Here is a 24,754-nt window from a genome sequence, read left to right as displayed (position 1 = left end):
GTCCCTGGCTTCTTCCCGCTCAAGGCTAGCACTCTGCCACTTGAGCCACAGCGCCGCTTCTGGCCGTTTTCTGTATATGTGGTGCTGGGGAACCGAACCTAGGGCCTCATGTATCCGAGGCAGGCACTCTTGCCACTAGGCTATATCCCCAGCCCCTTTAAGGGTTTTTTGATGACGGTTTTTCTTAGGTATCCCTTTAATGAAAACATAAACGCAATATTAGAATTCACTGTAGTGAGCATTGAGTACAAGTGTTACATGAACACTGATATGGCTAAATGTAGTTCACAGGATGTAGCAGCATCGTATAGGGACTGATGTAGGAGCCTCCTGTTCAAAAACTTTGTTTTTTTTTTTTTTTTTTTTTTTTTGCCAGTCACGGGTCTTAAACTCAGGGCCTGAGCACTGTCCCTGGCTTCTTTTTGCTCAAGGCTACTAGCACTCTACCACTTGAGCCACAGCGCCACTTACGGCCTTTTCTATATATGTGGAATTGAACCTAGGACTTCATGTATACGAAGCAAGCACTCTTGCCACTAGGCCATATTCCCAGCCACAGGTGCATTTTTTTTTTTTGCCAGTCCTGGGGCTTGAACTCAGGGCCTGACCACTGTCCCGGGCTTCTTTTTGCTCAAGGCTAACATTCTACCACATAAGCCACAGCACCACTTCTGGCCTTTTCTGTATATGTGTTGCTGAGGAATCAAATCTAGGGCTTCATGTATATGAGGCGAGCACTTATCACTAGGCCATATTCCCAGCCCCCCCAGGTGCATTTTTGTGGGACCTGTTCTCAAGGAGTTTGTGATGTCAAAGTGCTTGTGTCTCCGTGCTGTGCCTGCAGATGAGGATGGGTGGCATGTGGAACAAAGGGACGGTTCTGAAGCATCTCTTGACTGGTCCCCGGAGAGACGAGATATCGCTGTGATCTCAGATAGCTACTTTCCTAGGTACTTCATCGCCCCCGGTAAGTGAGGCTAGACAGCAGCATGACTTGCTGAGTACCGCCTCTCTTTAGTTTCAGTCTGACCATCTTGCTGATCTTGTGTCTGATTTCAGCAAAGTTCTTGGGCAACCAGGTCTTGAGTTATGGACAGAACTTTTCCTTCTCCTTCCGAGTGGACCGACGAGACACTCGCCTCTCTGCAGAAGACCTGGTGCTGGAGGGAGCTGGCTTGAGAGTCTCTGTACCCTTGATTGCTCAGGGCAACTCCTACCCCAGCGAGACCACAGTGAAGTACATCTTCAGGTGAAATTGCCTTCTTTGTAACATTAGAGCTTGGCCTGGTGACACACTGTTGTAATCCTACCACTGTGGAGCCCAAGGAAAGAGGATTTGGAGTTTGAAGGCAGCCTTGGCTACATAGTGATTTGAGGCCAGCCTGGGCTATATGGAGTGAGAACCTGACTCAAACAAATAAGTAAACAAAGACTTGACCTGCATTGTGAAAGTGATTTTTATATTTATCTGGCCTCAAGACATATGTTCAACAAAAGGTTGTCAAGGGGATTTTTATAAAAGGGAGCTTCCATTGTTGGCATTTTCTTTTCTGATTTGGTCAGATTATTAGATCATTGCATTGTTGATTGCATAAATGAGCAAGAAATTTTACTAAACCCAGGATTCTTTTTCAAAAGTTAAGTTGGACCTTTCTTTCTATCCAGGCTCCATGAAGCAACAGATTACCCTTGGAGGCCTGCTCTTTCCCCTTTCGAATTTCAGAAGCTCCTAAACAATTTGACCTCTATTAAGATCCGTGGGACATACAGCGAGAGAAGTATGTTATGATCTCATAATAATAATTACTATTATCATTATTTGTGGTGCCAGTCTTGGAGCTTGAACTCTGGGCTTGGATGCTGTCCCTAAGCTTTTGTGCTGAAGCCTAGTACTACCACTTGAGCCAGAGCTCTACTTCTAACTCTTTGGTGGTTATGGTCTAATTTAAGAGAGCTGTGTAAGAAGATCATGGCAGAAGGGTCTGTATACTGAATCTTAAGAATAACCACTACATTATGCATGAATTACATGTTTTAACCTGCCTTCAAGGGCCTGGAGAAAATTTGCTCTAAAGTTATAATGTAAAAGTGTATTGTTTTATAATTCATAAGCCCATGGGTTTTACTTTGTGTACAGATTTTCTGAAAGTTTAATAATAATTCTTCTGGTCCAAGTTGCTTCACCTCTGTTTTCTTTTATTTGCTGTATAATGATCAAATGCTTTTTGAGCCATGTCCTGATGTATGAAAAATTACTTATTCAGTGATCATTTGCTGTAATTTTAGATACACAAAAATGTAAAAATATGCTGCTTACATTGTTTTTTAAATGAAGGTCCTTTTCTTGAGCAAGATGAGGCTGTTTGTAAGGGGTGGAGTGAGACATTGTGAGCAGGGGGAAAGCTTTGGGTGAGTTGTTTTTTGAGATGCCAGTGGGACTATCCAGAGGAAACTGTTTTGTAAGTAGTTAGAAATGTGCACCTGGGCCTTAGGAAGAGATTTGGAGTAGAGAACTGTATTTTGAAGGCTTTCAGCCTATAGGCATTGATTTTTAAACTTGGAAACATGGTAGAAAACAAGGAACAAGAAAGAGGATTGAATCCTGGAAGCACAGTTAAGTTGTGTGCTCTGAGGTCCAAGCAAGAAAAAAGTTGTTTGTTTTTTTATTTTTATTTTTTTGCCAGTCCTGGGACTTAGACTCAGGGCCTGGATGCTGTCCCTGAGCCTATTTGTGTTCAAGGCTATCACTCCACCACTGAGCCACCACACCACCTCCAGCTTTTTCTGAGTAGTTCATTGGAGATAAGAGTCTCATGGACTTTCCTGCCCGAGTTGGCTTCGAATCACTATCTTCAGATCTCAGCCTCCTGAGTAGCGAGGATAAAAGGCATAAATAAGCCATTGGCTCAAGATTTTTTAAGAAATAGTTGTTAGCAAGTGTGGGAAGACTAGTATACCATGGGTTTTAGATTGGATAGTTAAGGAGTCATGGGAGAGGATTTCTGTTTCTGTATTTTTTAAGAGTTGAAACTGTAGTCAGATTGCAGGACTCTGAAAAGTTATTTGAAGGTGTAGCAAAAGAAAACATATTCTTCAAAAAAATTTATTTTTAAGGAAAGGAAAGCAGATGGACTATATAATTTGGGAGTAGGAAAAAGAATGAAGGAAGAATACTTTTAGAATAGGAAGACAAGAATTTTTATAGTGTTAAATGCATCTTAACCAGATCATGAGTCATGTTCTAATGGGCCAAAAAAGAATAATAATAACTGTATTAAAAATTAAGTTCAAGCCAATAATAGAAATAATCTTCAGCCTTAGGTTGTCCATTTCCAAGTAAATTTTATAAAATAACATGGGAGGGGCTGGGGATATGGCCTAGTGGCAAGAGAGCTTGCCCTCATATACATGAGGCCCTGGGTTCGATTCCCCAGCACCACATATACAGAAAACGGCCAGAAGTGGCGCTGTGGCTCAAGTGGCAGAGTGCTAGCCTTGAGCAAAAGGAAGCCAGGGACAGTGCTCAGGCCCTGAGTCCAAGGCCCAGGACTGGCCCCCCCCCCAAAAAAAAAAAATAAAATAAAATAACATGGGAGAAACATACTTTATGTATTAGACTACAAAAGACTAGAGAATGGAATGGAAATTGAAGGGGAGTATGAGGATATTATCAAGGCCACTTTCTTCTTAGAGTCTTGCTGCTTTTCCTATTAGGCACGTTGCTAGATCAGATGAGCCGTTATTCTAAATCACTATAAGGTGTCTTCTGTTTTTGTATCCCGGTGAAAAGAGAAAAGTATTGTGAGATACGGTTTGATGACTTTAGAATAATTGTATATTTGTCAGAAGTATTCCTGAGTATTAGAACTAACTTACTTGGTTTTGCTGTTTTATAGAGGGCAAAAGATAAAAAGTTGAATGGTTCCCTATGGACACGTGTTTTCCCTGCTTTTTTAGCCTTGAATTGTAGAGTCTGTGCCTGCTTCTGTGCAAAAAAGCAGAAACACTGGCTAAGCAGATTATTTTCTTCCATATTCTTGCTCATATTTCTTCTTTCTCCAAATGATTGTCCAGTGCTTTTCATTTTTCACTTTAAAATTACCTTACCTGGGGCATGGATTAAGTTAATTGCTGACTTTTGGTGGACTTCCAGATCTGGTTCCCTTTTAGAGTTACTGACTTCACATGGGCTTTTGGGAAATGGAAGGCACTTGGGTGATTTCTTTCTTCCTCCTATGCAGATACTGGCTATTTGGATGATGTCACCCTGGCCAGTGCCCGTCCTGGGCCTGGAGTCCCTGCAACCTGGGTAGAGTCCTGCACCTGCCCTGTGGGCTATGGAGGGCAGTTCTGCGAGATATGCCTTCCAGGTTATAGAAGAGAAACTCCAAGTCTTGGGCCTTATAGTCCATGTGTGCTTTGTACCTGCAACGGACACAGTGAGACCTGTGACCCTGAGACAGGTAGGAAGGCGAACTTTTGTAGGTGCTAGGCCTGATTTCTTTTTAGTAGTTGGTGAGGAAATGCCCATTGTTGTATTTACTTGTGTACTTGCCTGGTGCCTCATACCTGTTCTCTGAATAGGTGTCTGCAACTGCAGAGACAATACAGCTGGCCCCCACTGTGAGAAGTGCAGTGATGGCTTCTATGGAGACTCCACTGCAGGCACCTCCTCTGACTGCCAGCCTTGCCCATGCCCTGGAGGCTCAAGTTGTGCCATTGTTCCCAAAACAAAGGAGGTGGTATGCACCAACTGTCCCACTGGTACCACAGGTGAGTCTGCCTTTCCATCTGTGTTCAGTGCTCCACCTTATAAGAAGTCCAAAGGAGGACTGGGAGCCTGGCACAAGTGGGGAGGGGGGGAAGAGCCTGCCTACCACCGAAGCACAAGAGTCTTCATTCATCTCCAGTACCAGTCATAATCATAATAGAAATAGAACTAAAGACTTTAATAGGACCAGAAGGCCTAGGAGGAGCTTTGTCTTTTTTTTTTTTTTTTTTTTTTTTTTTTTGCCAGTCCTGGGCCTTGGACTCAGGGCCTGAGACTGTCCCTGGCTTCTTCCCGCTCAAGGCTAGCACTCCACCACTTGAGCCACAGCACCGCTTCTGGCCGTTTTCTGTATATGTGGTGCTGGGGAATCGAACCTAGGGCCTCGTGTATCCAAGGCAGGCACTCTTGCCACTAGGCTATATCCCCAGCCCCTGTCTTTTGTTTTTATGATGTGATTTTCCTTATAGGCAAAGGTTTTGTAGAAACAAATTCATTATGGGTTCACAAATGCGTATCAAGTGGCTAATACTGCCTAACATGTACTAAGTATTATGGCCAGGCATTGTCCTAGCATTTACATGAACTTCCTTATTAACTCTCATAATCGTGAGGGAAGTTCTGCTCTCTCCGTGTTTCAGCTAATAAACTGAGGCACAGAGACAATACATTTCATGGCTAAAGCTTTGGTTAAGCAGTGATTCCAACCCAGGCAATCTGGCTCCAAAGATAAAGATCGCTACAGTGTACTCTCTTATAAGATAAAAAGCCAAACTTGGTTTTTAGTGTGTGGTGCTCTGGGACTCTTGATATAAAGTGGTCATTTAAAAATCCTTCCTGGAAATAGTATATCAGAGTCCACATTTAGTTAGGGAAGAAATGTTTATTTTAATAGCTTTGGCTAGATCTCTTCTCATTCTATGTGTTTTGCTCCTTTTCAAGAAAAACAGAACTGTATCACTTGTAGCTTCTCAGACAACTCCCCATGCTGAGCTGCTGAGCAGGCCGAAGCTCCCTGACACAACAGCTGCCTTTTTTGTGTGCTTGGCCTACACTTGTAACAAAGGTTCTGACCAAGCTTTGGGTACAGCATTAGGGACAGATAGCACACGCCTTGAGAGAATGATCCTGCTTTACTCTGTCATTTGGAAAACTTGCAGTACTAATGGCACTTTATCTTTTGGGAGGGGAAAGGAGCTAGAAGCAGGGCTTGAACTCAAGGCCTGGGCTCTCTCCTTTAGCTTTTTTTCATTCAAGGCTGGTGCTCTACTACCCGAGCCACAACTTCACTTATGATTAATTGGAGATAAGATTCTCACAGACTTTTTTGCCCTGGCTGGCTTTGAACTGTAATCCTCACATCTCAATCTCCTGAGTAATTGAAATTACAGGTGTGAACCATTGGCTAACACTTCCTCTTTTTAAATATTTTCAGCCAAAATAAACAGGTGTGACTGTTCTGTCCCTGGGACTGGAGAGGCTTGACTCATTTACAAAGTACTTTCTTTTTGAGACAGGATCTCATTATGAAACCCAGACTAGCCTTGAACTCATGCTCTTCTTTTCTTATCCTCCCAAGTTTGGAGATTACAGTCTTGTACCTCCCTATCCATTTTACAAAGCAATTGGGATTGTCAGAACACTTGAAGTAAGGTAAGCAAGTAGTCAGTGGCTGTCTTCATTATCAGAAAACAGACTAGTCAAGAGTCACTCCACTGGCCCAGCATCATACCAGAGCTGCAGCCCTGGTCCTCTGCCCTCCACTGTGGTATGTCACAAAACCCCATGAGACAGTTAGACCAGACTACCTTCTAATCAGAGATCATCTAGAGCCAGAAATGTCGAAGACTTTTCTTTCATAACATCAAGCGGGTTGTCTCACCCTCAGGCAAGAGATGTGAACTCTGTGATGATGGCTACTTCGGAGACCCTCTGGGCAGCAATGGCCCAGTGAGACTGTGCCGCCTGTGCCAGTGTAATGACAACATCGATCCCAATGCGGTGGGGAATTGCAATCGCCTGACAGGAGAATGTCTGAAATGTATCTATAATACGGCTGGCTTCTACTGTGACCGGTGCAAAGATGGATTTTTTGGAAATCCCCTGGCTCCCAATCCATCAGACAAATGCAAAGGTAACCAGCAGCTGACTACACTGCCACAAGTATACCTTTTATATGACAATTACTGCACATCTCTTTAAATACTTATGGTAGTTTGGTGTAATATAGCACTTGTCCAATAAACATTTGAACTACTTTCGTAGTTTAAAACTTTTTCTACTTATCACATTAACAAGTAAAGAAAAAAAGGAGAAATTAATTTTAATTAGTTTTATACACACACACACACATTTTTTTTTCAGTTATAGGATTTGAACTTGGGGTTTGGGTGCTATCTCTGAGTTCTTTGGCTCAAGGCTGCTGCTCTCCCACTTTGAACCAGAGCTCCACTTCTGGTTTTTTGAGTAATTAATTGGAGATAAGAGTCTCATGGGGACTTATCTGCCCAGGCTGGCTTCAAATTGCAATCCTCAGATCTCAGCCTCCTACTGAATAGCCAGGATTACAGGTGTGAGCCACCAGCACCCAGCATCAATCCAATAGTTTTAAACCCTTAATAAAACCTTAAGCTCTTAAAAGAGCCCTGTCTCTTAAATGTTTTTTCAACCTAATATATCTAACATATTATGTCATTAAATGGTTGATAAAAAAATTGTCACACAAAGTCTTCAAGATCTAGTATATCACCAGGCAGACTAGCCAGCCATATATCAGGTATCCAAGAGCCACATGTGATAGGGCTCTGTATGAGAGACACAAGTCTAAATGAGTGTTTTATGTTTTAGTTTGGGGGTTGGGGGGCGGTTAGTCATGAATCCTAAACTCAGGGCCTGGACACTATCCTTGAGCTTTTCTAAGCTGAAGGCTAGTGCTCTACCAATTTGACCCATAGCTCCACTTGCAGTTTTCTGGTAGTTAATTGGAGAGAAGAGTCTCATGGACTTTCAGTGTTTTAAAGTATTTTCCTGTGCTGATTTGCATCTTTTGCTATCTCTGTCTTCCTCCCCTAGCCTGCAGTTGCAATCCATATGGGACAGTGAGACAGCAGAGCAACTGTAACTCTGTGACCGGGCAGTGTGAATGTCTGCCTCATGTGTCCGGCCGGGACTGTGGGGCTTGTGACCCCGGCTTCTACAACTTGCAAAGCGGGCAGGGCTGTGAGAGGTAAGATACCAGTGCCTTTTGACGAAAGTCGTCTTTCTGTTTCATGAATTTTTATAGGTTATGTTTAACAGTTGGCTTAATTGTGTTCAGGAATGATTTTACTGCCTCATACAGGAATGACTCCCTTTAGAGCAAGTACTAGAGAATTTTAAGGAATAACTAGAGAATCACAATAGGACAAGGGAATGGAGCCACACCTGTCCTTGTCATCTGGACTACATCTGAAAATTACAAGGTTCTTTCTGAGATGAGATTCTCCAGGGTTGAGCCTGGGAACTCCTTGTCAGTGCTGGTCAGATGTTCCTGATCAGTGCCCATAGTTACCAGTTGGAGACTACTGGTAGTGGTTAGGCATGGAAAGATGCCCTAAATAGCGCTTAGCAGTTATTTGAACTCCAGAGACTTAATAATCCTTAAGGCTCTGTTCTAGTAACCCTTAACATGGTTTTGAATTCCAATTGCGTCAGTACAATATTGACACACAGCACAAAGCTTTGCTCCAAGTCTGTTTTGTCTTACTGAGAAATGTCATCTGATCCTTTTCAGGTGTGACTGCCATGCTTTGGGTTCCACCAATGGGCAGTGTGACATCCGCACAGGCCAGTGTGAGTGCCAGCCTGGCATTACCGGTCAGCACTGTGAGCGCTGTGAGGTCAACCACTTTGGATTTGGACCTGAAGGCTGCAAACGTAAGATGTGTTGTAGACATGGGTAGAAGTGTTGGTAGATAGCTAGAAGTTACTCCCTGATTCTAGTTTGCACATGATGTGCAGGAAGGACTTTGACTCCCTTTCTCTGGCCCCCAGGCTTATAAACAGGGCCTATACAAGATCATAGTGGGTGCTTTGCTCCCTGAATATTGTTCTTTTTTCTAAAACTCTGGAAATTGAGGGAGGGCTTCTCTGTTTCTTTTCCACCATCTTTTATAGTGTTGTTTTTGTGTGTGTATGTGTGTGTGTATGTATGTGTGTGTGTGTGTGTGTGTGTGTGCGCGCGCGCGCCCATACTGGGGCTTGAACTCAGAGACTCACACTCTTGTTTAGCATTCTCACTCAAGGCTAATACTCTACCATTTGAGCCATAGCTCCACTTCTTCTGTCTTTTGTACTGATTGGAGATAGGAGTCTCACGGATTTTATCTGCCCAGGCTGGCTTTGAACCTCAGTCCTTAGAGCTCAGCTTCCTGGGTAGCTGGGATTATAGGCAAGAGCCACCAGTGCTTGATCTTACAGTGCTTTGTTTTGCTTTTCCCTCTCTTTTTCCAGTCTTTTTATTTTTCCAAAGATTTTTTTTTCCCCTGTGACTCCTGAGCTTGCTGGCTCTGTGTAATGAAACTGTATCGATTGCTTTGGGTACGATAGCTTAATAGTGAAGGATTTCGTCACAGTGTGTTGTTGACTCATGAGCTGCAGTTGCTTCCCACCCTTGGAGCCTTTTTGGGGCTGGTTGCATATAAACATCTGCTTCTCCTTGGCATAAACACTTGCTTGGAATTGGGCCTCAGAACAGTTTTGTTTTTTGCTTTCTGAATTCCTTCGTTTCTCCTGTGGAATGTACCCTAAGTCATTTGACTCAGGTCAGAGAACAAAGTGAGTAAACAAACTATAAAATAATGCAAGGAAAGTGTTAGTATTTCCATTTTCTCATACCGTAGACAAATATTGAGCAATGGAAAGATGACGGGACAGATGAATTCTTTTGAAGGGCACGAGAAAGTGCACTGATGAGCTTAATGATTCCTATAATTTTATTGAGATAAGGTCTCACTGTATATCCCAGGCTGGCTGCAAACCTGTGGCCCTCCTATGTGCTGGTATTACAAGCATGCACACCTGGCATTTCTATAACTGTTAAGTAGCATGAAATTTGTCCCAAAGGATTCACATTTTACTTGACACCTTATTTTAACTTTAAATAGGCCCTCAATAAAATCTACTTATTACAGGCAGGCAGCTTATTGTTAATATTCTGAGTTAAGGAAAAAAAATCATGCTTCCTTCCTTTGCTTACATACTGCAGCTTGTGACTGTCATCCCGAGGGCTCCCTTTCGCTCCAGTGTAAAGACGATGGTCGCTGTGAATGCAGAGAAGGCTTTGTGGGAAATCGCTGTGACCAGTGTGAAGAGAATTATTTCTACAATCGGTCTTGGCCTGGCTGCCAGGAATGTCCAGCTTGTTACCGGCTGGTAAAGGATAAGGTAACTGTCAGTGGTACATTCATTCATTCAGCTGCCACTTGAAAAAAAAATTCTCATACACCAGGCTCCCCTGAAGAAGTGGGCACCAAGTTAAGTATGATCATTCTTTTCAAAGACATGTAACAGATGGGAAAGCACGTAACAAAAAGTAAGTAAACAAAGGAAATCTTGAGATTGATGGCAAAAGATTATAGAGAGAATAACTATGGAGACCTACTCTATAGAAAGCCTCTCTGGAAGCTCCTGTATGGAGATTGTAAGGAGGGAAGAGAGTCAGGTGAGAATAATGGTCATTGTTTCCTGCAGAAGGAATGAAGTATGCAGAGGCCTAGAAGCTGGAAAGTGTCTGGAGCTGCCCAATGAAGGGAATCTGGTAGGGAGATGTTATAGCTCCATGTGTACAGTCATAAAGGATGACTCATAAAACCCAATGAGAATGGACTAAAGAAGCCCTTACAAGGTGGGGAATCCAGTTTGTGTTTTAAGAGACACACTGTGCTAACTGAAGAATGCTGGTTAGGAGCGAGGTATCACCAAGAGGGAGCCTTAAGTGCATTGGATAATGTGTATGTTTGGTGGCAGGATAGGAAAAGAGAAGGTTCAAGGATGGGCATTGGGTTTTTTTTTTTTTTATTAAGGTAGCTAGAGGTGATATTTACTGAGATGCCACAGAGAGAACAGATTTTAGAGCTGTTATTTGATATACCTGCCAAAGAACTGCATGGAAAAAAATCAAGATCATCTAATACTCAAGGGAGTGTTCCTAAATGAATTGTTAACATAGTATAAAAGCAAAAGCCTCAAAGCCTCTTCTTCCTTCTTGCTTCCTCCTTCCTTCTTCCTCCTTTCTTTCTTCTGCCTTCTCCTCTTCCTCTTTCTTTCTTCCCATATTTTCATGTTAAAAAAAACCTCTTCTTTTGAAGTCAGAGAAGCAAAGTCTGACCCTGAAAGTATCTGTTACAAGTATCTGGCGTGTACAGATCTCTCTCCCTTCTCTTCCTCTTATGTATCCAGGTTGCTGACCACCGAGTGAAACTCCAGGAACTAGAGAGTCTCATAGCAAACCTGGGAACTGGGGATGAGATGGTGACTGATCAAGCCTTTGAGGACAGACTGAAGGAAGCAGAGAGAGAGGTCGTGGACCTCCTGCGGGAGGCTCAGGATGTCAAAGGTACATTCGGTCAGGCTGTGGGTAACCTTGTGATGTGTTTTCTTGTTCACGGTTGATTGGTTGTCTATTAGAAGATTTTCAATTTTTAAATTACCTGCAGGATATGAATTATTTTATCTTCAAGCAATATTTCAGACACAGCCTATTCACTTAATGTTTTAAGATGTAATAAGCAGAAGGAAGTTTTGCTTTCAACAAATGACAGACTGTGTGATTTTCAAATTTCAAGTATTTTATGTCTCTTCTACTTACAGATATACGTTAAAGATATACGTTAAAACAAAGGTATTCACTTTTTAGAATGTCCATCCACCCTACCAACAACTTCTGTTTTGTGGTGCTGAGAGTTTGAAACTGAGTCTTGGGCTTGTTGGGCAGTCATTGGTACCATTTTTGCTGTAGTTATGTTTGGAGCAGTTCGTTATGTTTGGAGCAGTTCTTAAATTTTTGCATGGGACCAGCCACAGACCATGATCCTCTACTTACAGCCAGCCTCCTGCTTACTAGGATCATAGGCATGTCCTGCCATGCCAGAGGCATGGCTTATTGTTGTTGTTGTTGTTGTTTTTGGCCAGTCCTGGGGCTTGGACTCAGGGCCTGAGCACTGTCCCTGGCTTCTTTTTGCTCAAGGCTAGCACTCTGCCACTTGAGCCACAGCGCCACTTGTGGCCATTTTCTGTATATGTGGTGCTGGGGAATTGAACCCAGGGCCTCATGTATACGAGGCAAGCACTCTTGCCACTAGGCCATATCCCCAGCCGGCTTATTGTTGTTGAAGTGAGGCCTTGCTAACTTTTTAATAGGGCTGGCCTCAAAACTGCAATCTTCCTGATCTCCACCCCTGAGAAGCTGGGTGAGTGAGCCCTGAGCGCTTCTGCCAATGACTTTTGACACATGTTTTTAAGTAGAAAATTTGAACATTGATGTTTTCCCATCCTTCTAGTGAATGAGAATTTGTTTTATGGACTGCTTTATTTTCTAAGAATAGACTCTTTAAAGGAAAAATTATGATCTTGAAGCATTAACAGCACAGCTAGCTACTAAATATGCAGTACATGGCATTTGTAAAAATAAACAAGAGGTTAGTTCCTGTTTAAGAAAATTGGTGTCTGATCAGCAAACAAATGTGTTACTAACAGTATAGGGTTTTTGTTCTTGGTTTGTGTTTTTTTTAAGTTGGTGGTGGTTTTATCAGGTTGTTTTTTGTTTTTGTTTTTGTTGCCAGTCCTGGGTCGTGGACCTCAAGGCTAGCACTCTACCACTTGAGCCACAGCGCCACTTCCAGCTTTTTTCTATATATGTGGTGCTGAGGAATCGAACCCAGGGCTTCATGTATACGAGGCAAGCACTTTACCACTAGGCCATGTTCCCAGCCCTATCAGGTTGTTTTATGTGGTACTGGGGATTGGACTCAGAAGGTGTTCTACCACTTGACTTATACTAAAAAAAAGTGTATGTCTTATAAAGTCTAATTTTAATGTCCTTTAGAGCCATCAACATTCCAGTACATATTTCCTGGTGTACTTCAGATTTAGGAAATTATTCTTAAAATACTTTTCTAGGTATGGTAGTATATATTTGTCTGTAATCCTAGCACTCAGGAGGCTGAGTCTCAGGCATGAGTTTGTGAGTTTGAGTCCAGTCTTCCTGTCCCCAAAACCAAACAGGCTGGGTGTTGTAGCGCATACTTTTAATACTTTTAACCCTAGGTATTTGAGAGGTAGATAGGAAAGATTACTCTTTGCTGGGTCCCATCTGATCAGTAAAAAGCTGGGCATGGTGGTACATACTTGTTAACCCTTGCTGTGTGGAAAACACAAATAGAATTACATTCCAGGCCAGTCTGAGCATAAATGTGAAAATACACACACACACACTCACTCACTCACTCACTCCCCAAAACAAAAAGGACTGGGGTCATGCTCATGTGGTGGAGCATTTGCCTGGCATGTGCAAGGTCCTGAGTTCAAATTTAGTACTATCCAGGGAGGGGGAAAAGAGCAAGCTCCATTGACTTTCCAAGGAACTTAGTTTTTAAAACTTTGAAACTGAAAAATGTTCTTATAAACAATTTCCTTATTTTTAGGTCACTTCAGATTTTTTTTTCACTTCTTACTCTGTGAATTGAGCTCTTTTCTAAACTAGAGCAAGTACTTTTCAACACTTAACAAGTACCAGTAAGAAGCCAGATGCTGGTGGCTTATGCCTGTAATCCTGTCTACTCAGGAGGCTGAGATCTGAGGATCACAGTTCAGAGCCGGCTCAGGCAGGAAAGTCTGTGAAATTCTTATTTTCAATTAACTATCAGGGGGCTAGGGGTATGGCCTAGTGGCAAGAGTGCTTGCCTTGTATACATGAGGCCCTGGGTTCAATTCCCCAGCACCACATATACAGAAAATGGCCACAAGTGGCACTGTGGCTCAAGTGGCAGAGTGCTAGCCTTGAGCAAAAAGAAGCCAGGGACAGTGCCCAGGCCCTGAGTCCAAGCCCCAGGACTGGCCAAAAAAACCAAAACCCACCTCAATTAACTATCAGGAAGTAGTACTGTGGCTCAAGTGGTAGAGAGCTAGACTTGAGCAAAAGAGCTCAGGGACAGCATCCAGGCCCTGAGTTCAAGCCTCACAAACAACCCCCACCCAAGACAAACAACAACAAAAAACAAACAGTTACTGTGTTGAACATCAGTATTGAGAAGAAAAATCAGATACTGCTTCTGCTACCAAGGGGAGCTAACAAGGGAAGCCACCTGGTGTAGAACTTTCTTGCACACATCCACCAATGGTTATAGTAAATGTGCATTAAAACCAGTGTGCTTGAGATAACAGATATCGGCTTCACTGTTGAGTTTATAAATCTGTGTGCATTTGGAGTTACACATAGAAGCCTACCTCGCAGGGTGGAAATCAACAAAAAATTATATGTTGCTATTTCTTCTTTACCTAACTTTGGATAGAGAATTTCAATTTTCTATGATTCATGAAGTAAGTGGTTATTTCTGGCTTTGCTCAGTTTGATTTTTTTTTTAATATGAGTCAGAATTTATTTCATAGGGTAAGTTTTTAGAAACTGGAAAGATTCATAGTTTATTTTAATGTTGGGTGTTCATGATAGTTGTTTTGGCTTGGGTTATTGGTGTTATATTTCAGCCCTAAATAGAATATGAAAATTTAAACTTTTTTTTGTCATAGGACCTGAACTTGAGGCCTACCTAAGAACTATCCCTGTGCTTTTTTGCTCAGGGCTAGCACTCTATCACTTTGAGCCACAGTTCTATTAACAGTTTTACCATTTTATTTTCTTTTTTGTTGTCCTAGGGCTCGAATTCAGGGCCTAGGTGTTGTCACTGAGCCTTTGTGTACTCAAGGCTATCACTCTACTATTTGAGCCACAGCCCAACTTCCTGCTTTTTTTTTTTTTTTTTTAGTAGTTTAGTAGAGATAAGAGACATTGCTGCCTGGGCTGGCTTTGAACTGCAATCTGCAGGTGTCAGCCCCTGTAGTAGCTAGGATTACAGGTATGAATCACCAGCAGCGCTCACCTTGTACTAACAGTTTTTAGGTAGTTAACTGGAAATAAGGGTATCATGGACTGTCCTGATTCTGCTGTCTTTGAACCACAACACTCAGATCTCAACCTCCTGAATAACTAGGATTAAAGCTGTAAGCTACCAGTGCCTGGTTTAAACCTTTCATTTTTGTAGAAATAATAGTGGAGTGTGTTTGTGTGTGTGTGTTGGATGTTTTTTTATCTAGCATCAGCTGTTGGCACACATTTTTACTTTAATAGTTATTATTATTATTACTATTTTTTTTTTTTGCCAGTCCTGGGGCTTGAATTCAGGGCCAGAGCACTGTCCCTGGCTTTTTTTTGCTCAAGGCTAGCACTCTACCACTTGAGCCACAGCACCACTTCTAGCCTTTTCTATATATATGGTGCTGAGGAATCGAACCCAGGGCTTCATGCATATGAGGCAAGCGCTCTACCACTAGGCCATATTCCCAGCCCCTAATAGTCTATATTGAAACAGCAAATTCACATGAGTCTTGCTGAATACCCTAAAGAATGTACTATATGATTGTGTTCCTGAGTGCCAGCCAGACCAGCCAAGTGCTGGGGTCTGGCACACCACCGTGGCCAGCACCAGCACATTGGGGCGTAGGTTGGGAAAGGAAGGGTGGTCACTGTTGGTACCTGGCTAAACCCAAAGTGTACGAAAGTAGCCTCAGCTGTGTATAACTTCCTCAGCTACAGTTGCCTCTGTTTTCCTATGCCAAGGGGGTGACTTGGTTGAGTCATCTGAAGAGCGGGAAGCACAGTGAGATGCTCATTCCCATAGAAGCTGCCGAGTGGGCTGAGGTTAGGACTTCCCCTCCATTGTAGTATAAACTCCTGTGCATTTTGCAAATTGGGAAGGAGTTTATGGTGCAGTTAGGTCTTGCATGTAGACATGTTGGAATTGGAAGGCATTTGAAGGAAGCTTACCAGCTAGGTGTTCCATTTTCTTTTCAGATACTCATTTCACTAGAGAACTGGACAGATCAGGGGCCAGTGCTTTCCTGAAGCTGTGAAGTGAATGGGCTTCTCTAATACCACTGGCTGCTTCTACCTCCTAAATCTTCATGGTTTTCTCTAATCTAATTGCTCATCCTGGGGTTTGAACTGTGCCTGGGCACTGTCCCTTAGCTTTTTGTTCAAGGCCGGCATTCTCCTTGGGTGTCTTTTGAGGAATGGGACAGCTGGTTATAGGGTGTTTCTACTTTGTATCTTAAGGAGTTTTTACCATGACTGTGGTAACTTAAAGTTGCACCACTAGCATGAGAGTTTTCCTTTTCTCACCCTTTCCCCCAACACAGGTGATATATAACTTGTGTATATGTCTCCCATTGTGTAGGTAGCCTTTTAGTTTGACTAATTCACACTTGTCTATATTTGCTCTCATTTCCTGTGCCTCTTTGTCCTAACCCCCCCAAAAAAAAGAGAGAGAGAAAAAAAAGAAAACATAACCTGCACTATAGCCTTTCTCCTATTTTTTTTCCTAGTTGTTTTATTGCATTAGGTTTTTACCCCATTTGAGTTGATTTTTATAATTGGTAATAGGGGTTTTAGTTTTTCTTCTTCTGTGTGTGATTAGCGAATTTTCCTAGCACCATTTATTGAAAGTGCTGTTCTTTCTGTAGGGAATGTATTTGAGCACTTTATTGAAATCAATTGGCTGTAGGTGTGTGGGTTTACTTCTAGGCTTTCTATTCTGTTCCAAGAACTGGCTAGTTTCGAATAGCACTTACTTAGTGGATTTTCCTGTATCTTAATGTAACTTCATGACACATGGAAATTTAATACTGACGAGTTTGATATTTGTTTGGGCTTATATTTACCTTTTGATTTGCTAAGACCTAAGTTGGTTTACTAGGCTGAAGTCAAATGGGCATAATTAAACAAGAAGCAGTTTGAAGAACTGAAATGACATGAATATGGTAGGGCAGGGTCAGGAAGGAGGGATCAGAAAGAGTGTAATTGGTTCAAAATACAAAATGAGTCAAGCTTGCCATACTTCAATATCTGTTTCTCTATGTAATTTTTTTTCTAAGTTGTGATATATGTTTAGCTCTTAGGGGAGACAGCATTTTTTAGCATTGTACATTCCTGATTTGAAACTAGCATGTGCTGGAGTAAGATAATCAATCTTTTGTCATCAAACATCCCTGAGTTGTCTTCTGTTTGTCTGGTTGTCAATCTGATTGCAGGTACAGGGGTGGGTGGGAAAAAGTGGCTGCTGGTGGGCCACCCAGGCATGCAGTTAAAGAACCACACAAGGAATGGCATTTTAGGGAACTTTGTCCAGGACTGTATTTGGAAGAGTAAAGAAATACTGTGCCTCAATTTCATGCTAGATGTTCTGACTTCCTCATAAGTTATTGGCTGTTTTTCTACCATGCCATTTCAGATGTAGACCAGAATTTGGTGGATCGCCTTCAGAGAGTGAATAATACTCTGTATAGCCAGATTAGCCGGTTACAGAATATTAGGAATATTATTGAAGAGACTGGGAACTTGGCAGAACAAGCACGGACCCGAGTGCAGAACACAGAGCGATTGATTGAAATTGCCTCGAGAGAACTGGAGAAAGCAAAAGTTGCTGCTGCCAATGTGGTGAGTAGTTGGGAAGACAGGGAGTGAAAGAGGGTTGGGAGAGTTCTTTGATGATTTGTAGCAAGTCTGCTAGTGGCAGTAGTAGGGTGCTTCTTCAGCCCCACCCCCTTTTTGTCTGAGCCATGTTGCTCATAGGAACTAGATGAAAACCAGTGGATATCTACATTCTCATTCTCTCTCTCTCTCATTTTCTCTCTTGCTCTTTGTTCCTTTTATAAAGGCACTGCACAACTTAATGTGTCATTCTCCTTTTCAGAAAATAGAAATAATTCAGGGTCAGAGGTATTGATAATAAAGGTCTCTGAACATAAAAAGCATTAGTTTTGCTCTTTAATGTGTAATACAAATTCCGTTTTGAAGCTTGCTTGGTGAAATTGAAGTGATCTTTTGAGAGTACATGCTTTATTTCCTTTTCAGTCAATCATTCAACCAGAGTCTACAGGGGACCCAAACAACATGACTCTTCTGGCAGAAGAAGCCCGAAAGCTTGCAGAACGGTAACCTACCTACAGCCCCACAGGCAGTCATGTAGGCTTAGCTTTCCTAAGGACATCCCACCCCGCCCCCAGAAGCTTCCTCTCATCAGACATGGTCCACTCACTGAGGAGTTGTTAGTCTAGTGCACTGCTTCCCTCCTCCTTGGAAATTAGGATACTCACTTTAAACATGAAAATATGATTGTTGGAACATATTCCACAGAAAAATGCAACATTTGTCTTTAGATTGTCAACTTCAAAGCCTTAAAGATTTCTAAGAAGCTCAGTAGAATTTATTAGGTTTTAAATGCTTTTTTTAACAAAACTATTTACTTTTCAAATCCCAATTGAAAATATTTACTGACCATAGTGCATTTGAAAGTAAACAAACAAAAAAAATCCAACCATTTTCATTTGTAACTTGTTACCAACACTTTTAAGTAAAATAATTTCTTATGGAAATAGAAAGCTTTAAATTATAGAAAACATAAAGTTAAAAAAGATTTTTAAAAAGTGAGCCTGAGGGCTGGGAATATGGCCTAGTGGTAAAGTGCTCTCCTCGTATACATGAAGCCCTGGGGTTCGATTCCTCAGCACCACATGTATAGAAAAAGCCGGAAGTGGTGCTGTGGCTCAAGTGGTAGAGTGCTAACCTTGAGCAAAAAGAAGCCAGAGACAGTGCTCAGGCCCTGAGTTCAAGCCCCAAGACTGACAAAAAAAACAAAACAACAAAAAAGTGAGCCTGAGCTTGAAGGGATAAGTGAGGTTGGGAGAGATGGGGAAGAAGGAAGAAAGGAGTAACATTATCAGGGTGCATTTACTTATAAACTACAGACTGATAGGTTGAATTGAAACCCCTTTGTACAACAACTTAAAGGTAATTAAAGGAGAAAAGAGCATGAGGCCCTAAATAAAACCATACTTAGCAGCACATATACACATGCACACATGTGCATACTCATATACACCAAAAAAAATTAAATTCCTAGAATTAAAAAATTCTCCTCTTACCAAAAGAGGGAGGTATGTATTTATGAAAGTATCTTCTAATTCTTAACCCCAAATAATAGAGATCATGTTTTATACAAACATGAAGAGTTCGTCTTCTTGGTTAAAGACATGCACTTTGATCTAATTTGGAATAAACAAATAGAGAATGTTTAATGGGAGAAGAAAAAAGCTGGAGCTGCAACAAAAGCAGGATAGGATTTGCCTATCTTGTGGGAGGCCCTGGGTTCCGTAAACTGCCCCATAAAAGGTTTAAAAAAAAATAAAACAAACTTTTCCTCTGTAAGTTTTCTATCACAGATTTTCTTGGAGAAAATACTCCTTTCTCAGTTTATGGAATGATATGCGTAAACTTAGTCCCCATTGACTTGATTATGAAGTTTCAAATTAATGAGGTTTTTCAGTATTGGTCTGCCTGCTTCACTTCTTTCCCTATCAAATGGTGTAGTTCATGATTTTTTTTTTCCTCTTATGTGCATAGCCACAAACAAGAAGCTGATGACATTGTACGGGTGGCAAAGACAGCGAATGATACATCAACTGAGGCATATAACCTGCTTTTGAGAACACTGGCAGGGGAAAATCAGACAGCATTTGAGATCGAAGAGCTTAACAGAAAGTGAGTTCAATTAAGAGCTTCTCACAGCCCTGCCCGTGTTCTTGTAACATCAATTCCATGAAGAACTAAAGGCTGTGGATTCAGGGCATGCGTTCACACAATAAGTTTTTGTTGTTGTTGTTAATCATGCTTTCAAATTGACTGAGTAATTAGAGTAGGGGATGTGGAATCTCAGAGGGTTTGTTTGCAACTGAAGAGAGAGTAGCCTTGATACTCAGAAATCTGCACCACTTACACAAGAAGAGAAAAAACAGTACTAGAAAGAAAAGAAAATATGCTTGAGCTATAAATCTTTAAAGGGTTCTGAAGTAAGGAAGTACAAGTTTGAGTATTCCTAGCCTGAAATGTTTGGAACCAAAATTGTTTTGCATTTGGATTTCTGCATAGTTTAAAATCTTTGCAGTTTAGACCCAAGTCTAAACTTCAATGACTTTATGTTCATAGATACATAGCCTGAAATTTTATACAGTAGTTTTTGTGTATCTATATTTTGACTGTGACCCAGCAAATGGTGTCAGCTATGGAATTTTCAGCTTGTAGCTCAAAAAATTTCAGGTTTTGGAGCCAAATGTGGTTATGCATGGCTGTAATTCCAGTACCAGGGAATCTGAGATAGGAGGATTCTAAGTTTAAAAGGCCAGCCAGGGCTCCATGGTAGGTTCCAAGCCAACCAGGCTATATGGTAAGACTCTACAAAATAATAATAATAATGAATTTTGGAATTTTTGTAGGCATACCAACTTCTATATATATGGTAAACTGAATAGAAATGATGGGATAGAATGTAAATTTTAGGTAGCATTTTGTGTTAAGTTTTGGGATTGTTCCCACAGGGATATAAGGTAGATTGAATCTGGTTAGCATGAAGCACTAAAAAGCTCTGTTTTTTTTCCCTTGAACCCACAACCATTGTTCCTTAGGTATGAACAGGTAAAGAACATTTCACAGGATCTGGAGAAGCAGGCTGCCCAGGTCCATGCGGAAGCCAAGCGGGCAGGTGACCGCGCTGTGGAGATTTATGCCAGCGTGGCCCAACTGAGCCCTGTGGACTCTGTGGCACTGGAGGTACGTGTGCACAGACTCTGATGGTCACTGCTGTCACTACACAAATCCCCTGCCCTCCGACTGCCCCACGTCTCCCCAACTGACTCACTAGTAAAGCTTAGTTCTGAATTAACTATGCATACAGAACTTCTTGAGGTAAAAGGTCTTATGATTATAATAAATTAAGTAGCAAAGACTACTTTAGTGATAGGAATAACCACTCCCAGATCTTTCAAGTAAGTCCAAGCTATAATCTGTTTGAATTGGTTGGAACACAGCAAGCACTGTATAATGGAGACCTAGGGAACAATAGGAGAGATTCGTTTAAATGGAAAAACTATACTGAGACACTCTAGGCAGGGAAAATATTTGGGGATCAGGACTGTTTCTGTACTGTAATCATGGTCTCTCATAATTCTGTATAAATGTATTATTATTTTTTTTTTTTTTTGGCCAGTCCTAGGGCTTGGACTCAGGGCCTGAGCACTGTCCCTGGCTTCTTTTTGCTCAAGTCTAGCACTCTGCCACTTGAGCCACAGCGCCACTTCTGGCCATTTTCTGTATATGTGGTGCTGGGGAATCCAACCCAGGGCTTCATGTATATGAGGCAGGCACTCTTGCCACTAGGCCATATCCCCAGCCCCTGTATAAATGTATTTTTGTATTAAACAAGATACACTAAGTTTTCCTCTCTATAAGTGAGATATTGATTTGCCAAACACATACATATACTGTCTAATTCCATGGATATGAAATTTGACAATAAATGAGACTGGTCTGTAATGATAATGGTTGGTGTGGAGGCTGCTGCTGGTCTAGAGTCACTGAAAGTGGCTCTAAGAGGACTTCTTGGGGGTGGTGGAAGAAATATTCTGCATCTCAATTGAGATCTGGGCTAGTAAATGCATTCCATAAGTTTTATCTGTCTCATTAACAATGAGATGGTCTTACTTGTTTTTCTCAGAATGAAGCAAATAAAATAAAGAAAGATGCAGAAGATCTGGACCGTCTGATCGATCAGAGGTTAAGGGATTATGAAGACCTGAGAGAAGACATGAGAGGGAAGGAAGCTGAAGTGCAGGATCTTCTGGAGAAAGGGAAGGTTGAACAGCAGGTTGGTTCCATTTGCTGGGTGTTTTGTTTCTTTTTTTTTTTTTTTTGGCCAGTCCTGGGCCTTGGACTCAGGGCCTGAGCACTGTCCCTGGCTTCTTTTTGCTCAAGGCTAGCACTCTGCCACTTGAGCCACAGCGCCGCTTCTGGCCGTTTTCTGCATATGTGGTGCTGGGGAATCGAACCTAGGGCCTCGTGTATCCGAGGCAGGCACTCTTGCCACTAGGCTATATCCCCAGCCCGGGTGTTTTGTTTCTTGAGGCAACATTGTTAGGTGTGAGCTGGCAGTGTATGATAACCATGGTTCCAGAGGCAGCAAACACTGTGTTGAGAGGAAGGCCTTCCTCATGATGATGGGCCCAGGCAGGCTGTGTTCTTTGAAGACCTAAGCCCATAACTTTTAGGCTGCCCATCCATCAGGAGAGGGAAGGGCTGGCTTTGGACCATTCACCTTTGACCTGCCATATGTTTGCAGACTGCTGATCAACTCTTAGCCCGAGCTGATGCAGCCAAGGCTCTGGCAGAGGAAGCTGCTAAAAAGGGACAGAATACCTTACAAGAAGCTCGAGACATCCTCAGCAACCTGAACGGTAAGGGAGCAGCAAACAACAGCTGCTGTGCTGTGCTTGACCCAGACAGTTTGCTTTCCTTTTTTTTTTCATTCTATTCTCTGAACATAATAATATAGTAAGTCCCATATATTTGTTATTTACATACAACAGTTACCATGATTTTTAGCACAACTTAGTTTATTCCAAACGCCCTTCTTTGTTTTGTGCTGAAGTATTTCAAAGAAAAGTAAAAATGCTTATTTCCTTCCTGTATTCTTCAAGAAGAAAGGAGGGAGCACTTTTTGACATGATGTTGGAATCAACATCTGCATATTTAGCTGACTTACGTTGGTAAATGGAAACTGTTATCTTTGATTTTCTCTTTGATTTTCACCCAACATAGAAAAGAAATGTGCCAAGTTTGCCAATTTACTCTGGATTTACTTGTGATAAAATAATGATAGCTTTTGTGACTAAAAAGGATTTACGGGATAATAGTTGGCAGTATGGGCTTTGTTTCCAGTAGGTCTGGGTTTGAATTCCTCTGTAAATTAACCTCCTTAGTCAGTAGATTTCCTTATCTGTAAAAATAGGGCTGCAGGCCAGGTGCTGGTGGCTCATGCTTATAATCCTAGCTACTCAGGAGGCTGAGATAGGAGGATTGCAGTTCAAAGACAGTTTGGGCAAGAAAGTCAGTGAAACTCTTTTATCTTCAGTTAATCACAAAAAAAGATGGAGCTGTGGCTCAATTGATAGAGTGCTAGCTTTGAGGAAAAAAAAATAAAAAGCTCAAGAACAATGCCGAGGCCAGGCCTGAGTTCATCCACCGAAAAAGTTACCTGCATCACAGAGACACTAAGTTCTTTATTTTGTTTTGTTTTGTTTGCCAGTCCTGGGGCTTGAACTCAGGGCCTGAGCACTGTCCCTGGCTTCTTTTTTTTGCTCAAGGCTAGCACTCTACCACTTGAGACACAGTGCCACTTCCGGCTTTTTCTATATATGTAGTGCTGAGGAATAGAACCCAGGGCTTCATGTATACGAGGCAAGCACTTTACCACTAGGTCATATTCCCAGCCAGATATTAAGCTATTGACTCAGAATTTGACACCCAATAAGCACTAAAAGACTGACTTTCAGTACTGTTAAAGTAGTAATGCTATAATCAGTGCTGTGTGTTGAAATAAATTTTCAAGCAACATTTCTTTCCTCCACAATGTGTGTCCATGCACTCTTCCTGGGAAATCTGTGTAGAGATATGTGTGTCCTTTGCCCTTCAAATATGTTTTCATCCCCCTACCCCTGGCTGTTATTGCTCATAAAACAAAATCTAGTTGCAGTCCTGTGAAGCCTTTTCCTTTTGCTTGTCGGGAGTTGAGTTCACACGCATTCCTTGAACTCCCTTCAGACTTTGATAGACGTGTGAATGATAACAAGACAGCTGCAGAGGAGGCCCTGAAGAGGATTCCCGCCATCAACCAGACCATAGCTGAAGCCAATGAGAAGACAAGGGATGTGCAGCTGGCTCTGGGAAATGCCAAGGCAGATGCCACGGAGGCTAAAACCAAAGCCCATGAGGCAGAAAGGATCGCCAGCGCCGTGCAAAGGGTGTGTGCTATAGTTTTCTCAAACTGTCCCTCCCTAGCCTTTCCAGAATCTTCACAGGGGCCCTTTCTCACACTCCTGCCTAGCCTTTCCAGAATGTTTGTAGGGCTTCAGGCCCTTGCCGGGTTTCCTCAGCTCTAGTAAAAATGTATTAAGCCATCCTTATCTTTTTTTTAGCTAGGCACTACAGTAGGCAATTACTTTTTGTTTGAAGAAGGGGAATCAGTAAATGAGCTTCTTAAAGCTTCTTCCATGTCTCAGTGTGGGGTCTGAGTTCTCAGGAGACAGATGACATTTGGGGGTTTTTGAGTCTTTTCCCACAAAAACCATACACCTGGAAATAAACGTACTCCTTGGAGACCTACACAGGTGACATTTTTCCAGCCATATGTAGAGTGCTGTATCTACACAGCTTTCACCCCTTCTAAATGTCCTGTGTAGATTTTCTGTAGCTCTACATCTGCCCTCTGCCCTTCACTCACTTTGAAGAGTAGTTTATTCTAGCACCTTTTTGGAACAGATTCTAAAATTAAGTGTCTGAGAATCACAGAAATTTTTAGCTTCTTGAAGAGTTGGCTTTTGGATTATCTGACATAAAACACTTGTATTTCAGGATTTGTGATCTTTTCTGTACTTTATGACAAAGTTCTGAGAATAACCAGGCAAGCTTTGAATTTAAAACTTATCCAAGTGAAAGAGCCTGTTCAATATGATGTGGTATAACATGTATGTAATTAAAATGTTTATCATTTGCCATCTGCGTGACCTCAACTAAATATGGGAATGGTAGAACAGGAAGTTTCAAAGAGAATGCTTTATAAAATATAAAAT

The 24,754-nt window shown here is 41.8% G+C and overlaps 1 protein-coding gene across 1 annotated transcript in view; it reads left to right on the top strand.

The window, feature by feature from the left end:
* Lamc1 (laminin subunit gamma 1) overlaps positions 1 to 24,754 on the top strand; it is a 104,414-nt gene that overhangs the window by 72,628 nt on the left and 7,032 nt on the right. Inside the window, exons 9-25 of the mRNA XM_048357938.1 lie at positions 845 to 967; positions 1,060 to 1,249; positions 1,666 to 1,778; positions 4,242 to 4,463; positions 4,585 to 4,773; positions 6,657 to 6,902; positions 7,841 to 7,994; positions 8,541 to 8,683; positions 10,014 to 10,192; positions 11,207 to 11,363; positions 17,308 to 17,513; positions 17,931 to 18,010; positions 19,479 to 19,616; positions 20,537 to 20,681; positions 21,625 to 21,774; positions 22,246 to 22,360; positions 23,727 to 23,926. Of these exons, the coding sequence (XP_048213895.1) occupies positions 845 to 967; positions 1,060 to 1,249; positions 1,666 to 1,778; positions 4,242 to 4,463; positions 4,585 to 4,773; positions 6,657 to 6,902; positions 7,841 to 7,994; positions 8,541 to 8,683; positions 10,014 to 10,192; positions 11,207 to 11,363; positions 17,308 to 17,513; positions 17,931 to 18,010; positions 19,479 to 19,616; positions 20,537 to 20,681; positions 21,625 to 21,774; positions 22,246 to 22,360; positions 23,727 to 23,926 (2,750 nt within the window). The remainder of the gene's footprint in view (positions 1 to 844; positions 968 to 1,059; positions 1,250 to 1,665; positions 1,779 to 4,241; positions 4,464 to 4,584; positions 4,774 to 6,656; positions 6,903 to 7,840; positions 7,995 to 8,540; positions 8,684 to 10,013; positions 10,193 to 11,206; positions 11,364 to 17,307; positions 17,514 to 17,930; positions 18,011 to 19,478; positions 19,617 to 20,536; positions 20,682 to 21,624; positions 21,775 to 22,245; positions 22,361 to 23,726; positions 23,927 to 24,754) is intronic.

The sequence above is a fragment of the Perognathus longimembris genome, chromosome 11 (genome assembly GCF_023159225.1).
Source record: "Perognathus longimembris pacificus isolate PPM17 chromosome 11, ASM2315922v1, whole genome shotgun sequence".
Lineage (NCBI taxonomy): Eukaryota > Metazoa > Chordata > Mammalia > Rodentia > Heteromyidae > Perognathus > Perognathus longimembris.
The sequence above is the reverse complement of the archived record's forward strand: the minus strand, read 5'-3'. Positions and strand labels throughout refer to the sequence as shown.